Raw genomic sequence first — 13,708 nt, forward strand, 5'->3', positions numbered from 1 at the left:
CGCTCCTGGAGCACTTGCGCCGGGCCCCGGGTTCAGCCCTCTCTCTATGGGGCCCCGGCATCTGGCGCTGTAGATCCGGCCCTGTACACAAGAACATGCTACAGGGGCCCCCGCAAGTATCAGCTGCTAAGTATGGGGCTGCTAAACGCTATTAGCAGCCCCATACTGACACGCACACACTATATGGTACTGTGCCTTTAAGGCACAGATACCATAGAGTGGCAGAAGTGCAGGCAGAGCGACCTCTGCCTGCACTTTCAGTCCTCCACAGACGGCCGATCTATGACTCATAGATCGCGCCGTCTGTGTCTCCACACTGCAGGGAGATGAAGAGCCTGGGTGCAGATCATCCTGTCAGCGCTGCGAGGGATCGTCTGGAAAGGTGAGTGAACTTTTATTATTTTATTGTTTTACAGGGGCCCAGAAAGGAAGATAGAAGATAATTTATATATATTAAGGGGCAAATGTATAGTGGAGTGGGGTATTTATATATGGAAGAGGCACTGTATAGGAGACAGATGGGGGAAGCCACTGTATAGGAGACAGAGGGGGGTGTAATTTATATATAGAAGAATCACTGTATATGGGGGGTGTATTTTATATATGTTGAGGAGCAAATGTATAGTGGAGGGGGGTTATTTATATAGAGGAGCCACTGTATGGGGAGTGGGGGGTGTAATTTATATATAGAGGAGCCACTGTATAGGGGACGGGAGGAGGTGTCATTTATATATAGAGGAGACACTGTATAGGGGACCGGAGGAGGTGTCATTTATATATAGAGGAGCCACTGTATAGGGGACCGGAGGAGGGTGTCATTTATATATAGAGGAGCCACTGTATAGGGGACCGGAGGAGGGTGTCATTTATATATAGAGGAGCCACTGTATAGGGGAGGGGGATGTCATTTATATATAGAGGAGCCACTGTATAGGGGACGGGAGGAGGTGTCATTTATATATAGAAGAGCCACTGTATAGGGGACGGGAGGAGGTGTCATTTATATATAGAGGAGCCACTGTATAGGGGACCGGAGGAGGGTGTCATTTATATATAGAGGAGCCACTGTATAGGGGACCGGAGGAGGGTGTCATTTATATATAGAGGAGCCACTGTATAGGGGAGGGGGATGTCATTTATATATAGAGGAGCCACTGTATAGGGGACGGGAGGAGGTGTCATTTATATATAGAGGAGCCACTGTATAGGGCACGGGAGGAGGTGTCATTTATATATAGAGGAGCCACTGTATAGGGCACGGGAGGAGGTGTCATTTATATATAGAGGAGCCACTGTATAGGGGACGGGAGGAGGTGTCATTTATATATAGAGGAGCCACTGTATAGGGGACGGGAGGAGGTGTCATTTATATATAGAGGAGCCACTGTATAGGGGACCGGAGGAGGGTGTCATTTATATATAGAGGAGCCACTGTATAGGGGACCGGAGGAGGGTGTCATTTATATATAGAGGAGCCACTGTATAGGGGAGGGGGATGTCATTTATATATAGAGGAGCCACTGTATAGGGGACGGGAGGAGGTGTCATTTATATATAGAGGAGCCACTGTATAGGGGACGGGAGGAGGTGTCATTTATATATAGAGGAGCCACTGTATAGGGCACGGGAGGAGGTGTCATTTATATATAGAGGAGCCACTGTATAGGGGACGGGAGGAGGTGTCATTTATATATAGAGGAGCCACTGTATAGGGGACGGGAGGAGGTGTCATTTATATGTTTGGGTTTAGTTGTTAAGTGGCGGTTGCTGTATAGCAGGGGCAGCTTTATATAAATGAATGTAAATGGCAGTGTACAGTGAGTGGCCTATAGCAGGGGTACTGTTCATTCATAAATGGGGGTGCCATATATAGCTTTAGTAAGCAGGTGTTGTCTATATATATATCCAGGTGCCATGATATTGTCAGTAATTGAGGTATCTTTAAGGGCACAGATGTGCTGCCAAGAGCTGAAGACATCTAGGGGCGAATTCATCACAGCTGGAGGAGTTACACCGGATGAAGAAGAGATCCCAGTCTACAGGGGGCGCTATAGAGGCTGTAATGAGGTTGTAATGAAGAAGACCGTAAACAGTGAGTAATCAGATTATTTATAAAATTATAAATTATATTAAAATATTTTTGTTTATCTGCAGAGCATTTAAATTTTAAATTTGAATACATTTTTTGGTACTGGTTTTTTATTGAGTATGTGTTAGGTGGTATTATTTTGCAGTGGTAATGGTAGCGGTCTGGTGGTATTATTCAGTCATACCGCAGCGGTAATGGTAGTGGTGTGGTGGTATTATTCAGTCATGATGCAGTGGTAATGGTAGTGGTGTGGTGGTATTATTCAGTCATGATGCAGTGGTAATGGTAGTGGTGTGGTGGTATTATTCAGTCATGATGCAGTGGTAATGGTAGTGGTGTGATGGTATTATTCAGACATGATGCAGTGGTAATGGTAGTGGTGTGGTGGTATTATTCAGTCATGATGCAGTGGTAATGGTAGTGGTGTGGTGGTATTATTCAGTCATGATGCAGTGGTAATGGTAGTGGTGTGGTGGTATTATTCAGACATGATGCAGTGGTAATGGTAGTGGTGTGATGGTATTATTCAGACATGATGCAGTGGTAATGGTAGTGGTGTGGTAGTATTATTCAGACATGATGCAGTGGTAATGGTAGTGGTGTGGTAGTATTATTCAGACATGATGCAGTGGTAATGGTAGTGGTGTGGTAGTATTATTCAGACATGATGCAGTGGTAATGGTAATGGTGTGGTGGTATTATTCAGACATGATGCAGTGGTAATGGTAGTGGTGTGGTGGTATTATTCAGACATGATGCAGTGGTAATGGTAGTGGTGTGGTGGTATTATTCAGACATGATGCAGTGGTAATGGTAGTGGTGTGGTGGTATTATTCAGACATGATGCAGTGGTAATGGTAGTGGTGTGGTGGTATTATTCAGACATGATGCAGTGGTAATGGTAGTGGTGTGGTAGTATTATTCAGACATGATGCAGTGGTAATGGTAGTGGTGTGGTGGTATTATTCAGACATGATGCAGTGGTAATGGTAGTGGTGTGATGGTATTATTCAGTCATGATGCAGTGGTAATGGTAGTGGTGTGGTGGTATTATTCAGTCATGATGCAGTGGTAATGGTAGTGGTGTGGTGGTATTATTCAGTCATGATGCAGTGGTAATGGTAGTGGTGTGGTGGTATTATTCAGACATGATGCAGGGGTAATGGTAGTGGTGTGGTGGTATTATTCAGACATGATGCAGTGGTAATGGTAGTGGTGCGGTGGTATTATTCAGTCATGATGCAGTGGTAATGGTAGTGGTGTGGTGGTATTATTCAGACATGATGCAGGGGTAATGTTAGTGGTGCGGTAGTATTATTCAGACATGATGCAGTGGTAATGGTAGTGGTGTGGTGGTATTATTCAGACATGATGCAGTGGTAATGGTAGTGGTGTGGTGGTATTATTCAGACATGATGCAGTGGTAATGGTAGTGGTGTGGTGGTATTATTCAGACATGATGCAGTGGTGGGGGGGCGTGGCCTGATGCCGGACTGAGAGGACGTGCGCCGCGGAGCTCCCGGGACCCGACACCCCATCTCCCTCCTAAGGCAGCCATCCCTCACCTGTGCCCGTTCCCCTCCGCCCCGGGGTGCCCCACACACCTGCCGCTGTCCTCCGGTGCCGTTTTGGAGGCGGCTACGGACTCCGCGCCGCTCCTCCGTGCTTCCCCGCGGCCGACCACGTGACCCGCGCGGCGGCCCGCTCCTAGCCGCCCGGTGCAGCGGTAAACCGATCGCCGGGGAGATTCTCCTGCCTCTTGCTGCCTGGACATCGCTCCCACCGCCGAGGGCACTGTGGCAGCGCTCCAGCCAGCCCTTCATCCTGCTGGAGGCGCCATCCTGTGGACTCCCCTGCGCTGCCTGAGGCCTAGGCGCGCAGGGTTAACCCTGACACTGCTGGACTGATCCAGGACCAGGTAGGAAAGTAATTCCCCTGCTGCTGCCCACCTCTGCCCTGGGGACCCCAAGCTATACAGCCCAGCACTGAGTCCTCCATATTCCCAGAGATCCCCTGTTCCTGGGTTCTGTTTTATATTAACCCTTGCACTCCTGCTGCAATACTCCACGTGGGTTTGTACTGTATCTCTGCTAACTACTGGACGCTAGGCTTCCTGATTGTTTATCACTGGCCCCCCCTGCCCAGACGCCATGGGTAATCGGAGGAAGACGGCTAAAATGCTCAAAGCAGCGTCCGGGGTGTCTGCGCCTCCTTCGGATGATGAATCCGTCCATGAAGATCCTCCATTCCAGTCCCTGGAACCCCTGGATGCGCAGGAATGCTCCACATCCCAAGCGGTTCTGGAGCAGATACAGTCAAACGCTGCCAAAAAGTTAGGGAGATTCTCCCGCACACAGCCTTGCTCTCCTCAGGGGTCCCCAAACTCCTCTCCCTCCCTCTTTGAAGGCTCCCAGAGCCCGCCACAGCTTGTAAGCTATGAAGAGGGTGCCGATCCGTCTGACGCGGCCACGGAGTTGGATCGGAAATTTGCAGAGGTGCTGGCGGCCATTAACGGATGCCAATCCAAACTGGTCACCAAGGTGGATGAGCTGCGACAGGACTTTGTTCTATTACGACATGATGTCCACAAAGCTAAAGAGCGAATTACTGAAACTGAACGCAGAATATCTGAGGTGGAGGACGTCCAGAGGCCTATGCCGACACAGATCAGAGAGCTTCAGCGCCAAATGTCTGCATCCATCGACAGAGCGGACGACCTCGAAAACCGCCTGCGACGGAACAACGTCAGAGTGGTCGGCCTCCCTGAAAAAGTGGAAGGGTCTGACCCTGTATCCTTTTTTGAAAATTGGCTCAAAAATATGCTGCCTGCAGATACCTTCTCCCCGTTCTTCACAGTGGAAAGGGCCCATCGTGTGCCATCCCGCCCTGGCCCTCCAGGGGGCAATCCAAGACCCTTCCTGGCCCGGCTGCTGCACTTTAGGGACAGGGACTCTATCCTCAGGGCGGTCCGTACCAAGGGAGAAATTCTCTATGCCAACAGCAGAGTGTCCTTCTACCCTGATTTCTCTGCATCCGTCAGGAAACAGCGAGCACAATTCACCGAGGTCCGTGCCCGTCTCCGTGACAAGGGGTATAAATACTCCATGATGTACCCTTCCAAGCTCCGAATTGTGGACGGCCAGAAGACTCGTTTCTTCACCTGCCCAACCGAAGCACTTCACTGGGCTGATGCAGCCCCTCGGGCTCCTGCTGGAAGGCCCGCACCTCCTGAGTGACTGGACTCACATATCCTTTTATCTGATGTGCTATGACAATGCTGGACTTAGTCCTGAATAGTTATCTAGGGGTCCCAAATCACTGTTACAGTTTTCTAATATTTGTTTACACATTACGTGCCTCACAAATGTACCCTGTGATTGATTTGTGTTCTCTGTTTGGTCATATCGACCAGTGCGCCACATATGGCACTTCATTCTTTCCCTATTCCCCCCCTCCTCCTCTCCCCTCCCCCTCTCCCCTCCCCCTCTCCCCTCTCCCCTCCCCCTCTCCCTCTCCCCCTCCCCTCCCCCTGTTACCATTACCTCCCTGCGTCCCCCTCCTTTCCCCCCCCCATCCCCTATCTCCTCTTTGGTTCTCTCTAAATATGGCTGCCTAATAACCTCCTGATCACATATACATTAAGGGTTGAAGGTCCCGGGACAAATGGTGTAGGTTTGTCTTGAGTTAGGGACCACTGTTCTACTATTTGACTGTTAGTGGGTCTAGGTCTACACTACTGCTGTTAGGGTGTTAGACAGGGGGTTTGTATTCTTGGGATTGTTAGTACAGTTCTGTTATATTTGTTATGCTCACTGTTGTCTGTCTGTCTATGTCTCTGTGGTATGAAAGGATGAATGCTTGGTTGCTCACGTCTCCTTCCCCATACCCCTTTCCCTTCCGCTAAGATGTCTTCACTTAAGGTAATGAGCTGGAATGTGAGGGGACTTAATTCTAAATTCAAGAGAGCCCTGATGTTAGATGTCATTAAGCGTCAAGCCCCTCACATTGTATGTATCCAAGAGACACACCTTACGGGTCAGAAGGTCCTCTCTCTGAAGCGGGCCTGGGTGGCTAGAGGGTATCATTCCTCCTACTCTGTCTACGCTAGGGGAGTATCCATACTCATATCCAAAGCGCTTCCCATAGAGGTCATACAGGTAGCGCCGGATCACTTTGGCCGTTATGTGATCGTGCATTGCGCCTTGTGGGGATTTACCTTTACTATAGCGTCTATTTATGTCCCCCCTCCCTTTGATCCAGCTGTATTGCACTTAATCTCCAGTAAACTGGCTGCTATGCCTCCAAGCCCATTACTCTGCATTGGTGACTTCAATGCAGTCCCTAATCCCTCCTTAGATCGCACAAGCGGCCTAGACACAGGCTCGGTCCGTCTGAACGAGTGGCTCACTTCTCTAGACCTCGCCGATGTTTGGCGTAGTAAACACCCTCAAGAGAGAGAATATTCATTCTATTCCTCTGTGCACAAGAGCTTCTCTCGGATTGATCTGGCCTTTGTCTCCCCTGATATGTTGCCGCACGTTGACCAGGTATCCTATTGCCCACGCAGTGCATCAGACCACTCCGCATTGCTCATTAGTCTCCTTATAGGCCCCCCCAGCGACTCCCGCTTATGGCGCCTGCACCCGGCCTGGCTCCAATCCCCTGCGGTCCTGAGTACTGTTAGGGCTGCGCACAGCGAGTTCTGGGATGTACACTCAACCCATCCTGATCCTCTTCTAGTCTGGGACTCGTACAAGTCCTCGGTGCGGGGAGCATTCATGTCGGGGGTAGCTGGCCATAGAAAGTCTCTAAACGCGCAGGAGGAGAGGCTAACCGCTGCACTGGTAAATGCAGAAAAGGAGTATCTAGAGAAACCTACTCCGGGGAATAAAAAGACTTGGGCTCAGGCGCAGAGGAACCATCTAGCTGTAGTGAAGGAGCGCACCAGTAAGCGCCTGCTAGCCAGGGAAGCGTCCATCTTTGAATTCGGAGATAAAAATGGGAAGCTGCTTGCGTATTTATCGCGGGCTGAACGTCCTTGTGCTTCCGTTCCCTCTATCCTTAACAGTAGTGGAACCCTGATCACAGAACCCCGGGCCATAAACATGGTATTTCATGAATTCTATTCCTCTCTTTACAGCTCCAGATTGTCCGCCTCTTCCGTCGAGATTTCCAGATTCCTTGACAGTCTTCCACTTTGGAGGCTCACACAGGCGCAGTCATCGGAGCTTGATGCTCCACTCTCAGCGGAGGAGGTGGAACTGGCTATCCAATCGTTGCCCCTTGGTAAGACACCTGGACTTGATGGGCTGGGAGGTGAGTGGTATAGGGATAACTGTGAGACCCTGGTCCCTCATCTACTTAGCCTGTACTCCGATGCGCTCGACAGTGGTTCCCTCCCTGACTCCATGCGAGAGGCCCTTATTGTAGTTCTTCCTAAGCCTGGCAAGGATCCCCTGCTTCCCGACTCGTACCGCCCAATTTCCCTCCTAAACTCAGATGTTAAAATCCTAGCAAAAATTCTGGCAACAAGGCTTAATAAAGTAATATTATCCTTGGTTCACCCGGACCAGACAGGCTTTATGCCTGGGAGGGGAACTGACATAAATATACAAAGACTACACCTGAATATAGCAGAGGCAGAGCGGTCTCCAGACCCTGGGTTTATCTTATCCTTAGACAATTGTAAGGCGTTTGACTCTGTGGAATGGACATATCTGTGGACCCTTTTGCCTAGAATGGGTTTTGGCCCTCGATTTTCAGCATTAAACTACTGTATAATGATCCCAAGGCTAGGGTACGGACCAATCTTAATATCTCACCTACTCTCTCTATGGCCAGGGGCACTAGGCAGGGCTGCCCGCTATCTCCCCTCCTCTTCGCACTTGCCATTGAGCCCCTTGCTGTGGCGATCCGTCACTCTGATAGCATTAAGGGTATTACTAGAGGTCCTATCATTGAAAAGGTATCTCTCTATGCTGATGATACACTTGTATATCTTGGGGATGTGGGCCCCTCTCTAGAATCCCTCCTGTCCCTGATAGAACGCTACGGGGGGTTCTCAGGTCTCCGGGTTAACTGGGACAAATCGGTCCTTTTCCCCTTATCTGATGTAGGGGTACACTCCCTCCCCGTCCCAGTCCAGGTGGTGTCCACCTTTAAATATCTGGGAGTTCAGGTGTCACGCAGGGTCCAGGCATATACGGAGTTAAACATTACACCCTTGATAACTGCAACGGAATCGTGCCTAAAAGCCTGGTCCACTCTCCCCCTGTCTTTGTACGGGCGTATTAACATATTTAAAATGATTTTTCTCCCAAAATTTCTATACCTTTTCCATGCATGTCCTATACTACTCCCTAAGAGCCTGTTTAAACGCTTAGACGGCATTCTCAGGTCCTTCTACTGGCAGAGTAGTGCCCCGCGCTTCAGTTTAGCGCTGCTTCAGGCTCCCAAGTCTAGGGGTGGACTGGCTGCCCCGGATCTGTATCTTTATTACCTGGCTTCCCAGCTAGTATATGCCCAGTGGTGGATAGATATAGACATGGGTAATGCAGCTACTGCACTGGCTGGTGCCCTGGTAGGTTCCTACGAGGCCCTTACAAACCTGCTGTACAGGTATAAGTCCCCATCTGATACCCCACTTCCCCTACGTACGGTAGCGGTGTGCTGGCGTAGGGCACAATCCCTGGTAGAACCGAGCAGCTCTCCCCCTCTCTCGCCCAGGACTCCATTGTGGCTCAATCCGTGGCTCTCTCACTTCCTCTCCCTCCCAGGCTGGACAATGTGGGGGGCAGCGGGGGTGAAATTTGTAGGCCAGCTCTTATCCCCGGAAGCAGAATTACTCAGCTTTAACGAGATAAGGGAGAGACATACTGTACCCAATACGGCCAGCTTCCATTACACGCAACTGCGACACGCATTCAAAGCCCAATTCGGCTCCTTCAGCCTGACAGTGAAATTCTCCAAACTAGAGACTCTGATGAGTACCCCGGACCTCCCTAAGCCACTCACTCAGTGCTATGCTCTCCTACAAGAGCAAAAGTCCAGACCGTTTGATAGAGCCTGTGAACGCTGGAGACAGGATATCCCTGACCTGTCAGATGATGACTGGAGGGAGGTCGAACTGTCCTACTTCACATCTGTAGTGAGTGCGAGGGACTTCCTGATCCAATCTAAACTCCTCCATCGAGTATATTTCACCCCTGCTAGACTATTCCGCATGGGAGCAATGCCTAATGATCTTTGCTTTCGCTGTCAGGCTGAAGTCGGATCCTTCCTGCACTGTGTCTGGTCCTGCCCCAGGGTTCATGTCTTCTGGTCCGAAGTGCTGGAATTCCTAAATCTACACTTTGATTTCCCACGGTTACTGTCTCCCTCTGTGTGTCTCCTCGGCATCATAAACGAAGTTGTCAATGGCCACTATGACAAAATTTTCTTTAGGTTTGTATTATACTACGCCCGAAAAGTGGTGGTGATGACCTGGAAGGACCAGGAGCCCCCTCCATTAAAAAGATGGATACTACTTATTAACAGCGTCATTCCCCACTACCGGTCCCTGTACGCCAACAGGAAGTGTCCCCAGAAGTTTGATCGCATCTGGTCCAGATGGTGCGCGACTCCCCATACAGCCTTATAATCACGTGTGATATATACTCCTCTCCATAATGAAGGAGACTGAGCGTGCTGGTATGTGTGTGTGTGTGCGACTCCCCATACTGCCTTATAATCAGGTGTGATATACACTCCTTTCCATGATGAAGGAGACTGAGCGTGCTGGTATGTGTGGGTGTGTGTGTGACTGATTGTCTCTGTGTCAATAGTTATTTGTGTTGTATCGAGATGTCTGGCTGCAGTATCCTGCTGTTATCTACTGTGTAATATCCCTCAGGTAGTTTTGTAACACAGCAAGAACCTGACTGTTACCATGGCTGTTGTATAATAATCCTGTAATGGGGGGAAGGAAATATGTGACAGACAATCTTGTTTTCTGGTTTTGTTTATTGTAATTGTATAAAATTTCAAAAATTGCAAAAATAAATACTTTTAAAAAAAAAGACATGATGCAGTGGTAATGGTAATGGTGTGGTAGTATTATTCAGACATGATGCAGTGGTAATGGTAGTGGTGTGGTGGTATTATTCAGACATGATGCAGTGGTAATGGTAGTGGTGTGGAGGTATTATTCAGACATGATGCAGTGGTAATGGTAGTGGTGTGGTAGTATTATTCAGACATGATGCAGTGGTAATGGTAGTGGTGTGGGGGCACAGTGTGGTCATTTATGGTGTGAGGGGTATATATGATATATGTGGGGTACATTGTGGTCAGTTGTAGTGTGAGGGGTATATATGATATATGGGGGGCTCAGTGTGGTCATTTATGGTGTGAGGGGTATATATGAAATATGTGGGGGCACAGTGTGGTCAGTTGTAGTGTGAGGGGTGTGCATGATATATATGTGGGGGCACAGTGTGGTCAGTTGTAGTGTGAGGGGTATATATGATATATATGTGGGGGCACAGTGTGGTCAGTTGTAGTGTGAGGGGTATATATGATATATATGTGGGGGCACAGTGTGGTCAGTTGTAGTGCGAGGGGTATATATGATATATATGTGGGGGCACAGTGTGGTCAGTTGTAGTGTGAGGGGTATCTATGATATATATGTGGGGGTATAGTGTGGTCAGTTGTAGTGTGAGGGGTATATATGATATATATGTGGGGGTATAGTGTGGTCAGTTGTAGTGTGAGGGGTATATATGATATATATGTGGGGGTATAGTGTGGTCAGTTGTAGTGTGAGGGGTATATATGATATATATGTGGGGGTATAGTGTGGTCAGTTGTAGTGTGAGGGGTATATATGAAATATGTGGGGGCACAGTGTGGTCAGTTGTAGTGTGAGGGGTATCTATGATATATGGGGGGGCTCAGTGTGGTCATTTATGGTGTGAGGGGTTTATATGAAATATGTGGGGGCACAGTGTGGTCAGTTGTGGTGTGAGTGTTATATATGATATATGTGGGGGCACAGTGTGGTTAGTTGTAGTGTGAGGGGTATATATGATATATGTGGGGGCACAGTGTGGTCAGTTGTAGTGTGAGGGGTATATATGATATATGTGGGGGCACAGTGTGGTCAGTTGTAGTGTGAGGGGTTTATATGAAATATGTGGGGGCACAGTGTGGTCAGTTGTAGTGTGAGGGGTATATATGATATATGTGGGGGCACAGTGTGGTCAGTTGTAGTGTGAGGGGTATATATGATATATGTGGGGGTATAGTGTGGTCAGTTGTGTTGTAAGGGGTATTTAAATATATGTATATAGGATGATGCCAACCAGGTCTGTTTTATAAACCTGCAGAGATGAGTCTTGGCTGCAAGAAGTCTCCTTGAAGATTAGACAGGAGGGAAGAGACAACATCAGGGGCGTCACCTGAGGACTGGGATCTACTACTATATAATTACTATATGCTGGTACATACTGGTCTGTCTGTGTAGGTTATCATATAGTATTGCAGTATTATCCAGTCATTATGTAGTGGTGATAATCAGGATGTAATGTTATTATTTGGGCCTGAGGTGTCATTAGTGATATTGCCCTTTGCTCGTGGTGTTCATCAAGTTCATCAGTAAATGGAGTTTATATGTGGTAAATGATTGGTAATACTGGTCTGTGTACAGAGTCTTGTGTTCAGTATCAGGATGTTGGTATTTTCTTTATGTTGTGGTGATGCTGTGGGTTGCAGTTTCGAGGCATCTTTTGGAATAGTTTGGAATATTGGTTTTATGATAGTTTTAATTGGTAACAGTATTGTGGTATCATTATCTGGTAGTAGTATGGCGCTGATATTTGTAATAGGATAACTATGTGGTATCTTTTTTTCACATATATTGTTGTGGAAGGGGGCCCCGCGTTGGCTGCCGAGCTGGGGGGCCCCATCTTAAATGAGGTGCTCCGTACCGCTGGGACCCTTAATCTGGCCCTGATGATTAGTATAATATATTGCAGGTATTACAGTCATACAATATGAACTGTAAAAGCCATATTATCTATGTAATGTTTTCTCAAACATAATAAAGTATAAGTGATAATAATGTAATAGAATAATTTCACAATACCTGACAACCATTTTTAGAGGATATACCCCAACTCCAAGTTTTTTATGTTCTGGGATTACATATGAAATCCTACCACTGCTGTTAGTTATTTCAGTATCAAAGTAAACCCATTCTCCAGATGGTGGCTGAGTCATAATATGAATATCAACCTAGAGAGAAAAAAAGATCAGAAAGAATATTAGAATATTTGATCACAAGTGGGTTCCGTGTAACATACCAGTGGACCGTATCAGATTTTTACGGTGATCATTAAGGGTACTTCTTCATATATGACCCCTTTCTATGGTGCCACATCAGAAGATGACCTAGTAGATGCTAGTATCAAAATTAAGTATCTGTAAAGTGCATCCGATCCTTCAAAAAATAAACCCTACAGTACCAAAAAAAAAAAAAATCGCGATTCCATCCCTCAGAGAACCTAGCGACTGCTCTGCTAAATGGCAAAATAACTACCGTAATACTTCAAAGGCCTGTGGCAAATGGATACAATGGGCCATATTTACTTAGGACAGTGTAAACTGTCTGCAGTTTGGCTCCGTGTAGTGCTGAGGGTGCCAGATTCAGGATTTCTGGTGCCCCCGGCACAGCTCCGACAAAGCTTTTTTTATGGTGCACCTTTAACATGGGCTGTGCGACACGATTTCTGTTGAACTTTGCATGTTAAATCTGGCGCAAGGTTCGACTGAGCACTGGAATGCCCCCTTCATTTCAGAAATTTGTGTCGCATGAATAGGGCAGTTGTGACACAAAGGGGATGCGTACGACAGATATGTGGCGCGGACCCTTCTTAAATACCTGTGCAAGCAGTTTGCACTAGAAAGAAGTGCAAAGTCCAACAGAAAACTGGTGCAAAGTCCTAATATGTACTGTTGGCAGCCAAAATTGCTATAACTAGGGCATGGAAGTCACCCACAATTCAGTTTTCATATGTCACCACTAAACTTGCATGGATAATGCGTAACGACCATTTAAGCAGTCTGTTGATACCCTAGACAAATTTGATACAATTTGGAATCCTTGGATAGCTGAGAAGGATACCTAACCTGACTTGTTTTTTTACCCTTTTCCTTTTTGCCGGTGTTTTGTGTTTATTTGTTGTCCTGTCCTGTTCTATTGGTTACTTTCTTTGCCTGAGTATCACAATACTGTGCGAGTCTTACAATGTATGTCTATTGTAACTAATGCCTATGTTTGGCCTTCTGCAATCTACAGCTCCTCGATTAAACTTTTATAATATATGCCATGGGCTGAAACCAGATTGAAGTTGTATTTTATTCATACTATATACTGCTAATTGTCATGATATTCTCCTTGTCTTCAAGTGATTATAGCATGGTTTTGCAGACGCTTAATAAAAATTTTGTGGAAAAAAAAAATTCTTATAGCCTGTACAATTCTGCCCTCCATCCATTCTATGCCCTGCCATGTGCCCACATAACAGGTTACCACCAAATGCATGAGGTGCTTTTTGGCATTTTATTCTTTGTGAATGT

General features: G+C 47.2%; 1 protein-coding gene and 1 long non-coding RNA gene across 14 annotated transcripts in view; one reads left to right on the forward strand and one right to left on the reverse strand.

Annotated features, from left to right (window-relative positions):
- The window catches only part of PITPNM2 (phosphatidylinositol transfer protein membrane associated 2), a 202,802-nt gene that overhangs the window by 6,022 nt on the left and 183,072 nt on the right, over window positions 1-13,708 (reverse strand). For all 13 annotated transcript variants that reach the window (XM_072144160.1, XM_072144167.1, XM_072144181.1 and 10 more), the window contains one exon: window positions 12,216-12,364. In XM_072144160.1, the coding sequence (XP_072000261.1) occupies window positions 12,216-12,364 (149 nt within the window). The remainder of the gene's footprint in view (window positions 1-12,215; window positions 12,365-13,708) is intronic.
- Window positions 148-11,710, forward strand: LOC140075458 (uncharacterized). Its single transcript, XR_011849427.1, has 3 exons — window positions 148-382; window positions 1,947-2,092; window positions 11,458-11,710. It is a non-coding gene; the product is annotated as an uncharacterized lncRNA (long non-coding RNA).

This window comes from Engystomops pustulosus, chromosome 1 (assembly GCF_040894005.1).
Source record: "Engystomops pustulosus chromosome 1, aEngPut4.maternal, whole genome shotgun sequence".
In the NCBI taxonomy this organism is placed as follows: Eukaryota; Metazoa; Chordata; class Amphibia; order Anura; family Leptodactylidae; genus Engystomops; species Engystomops pustulosus.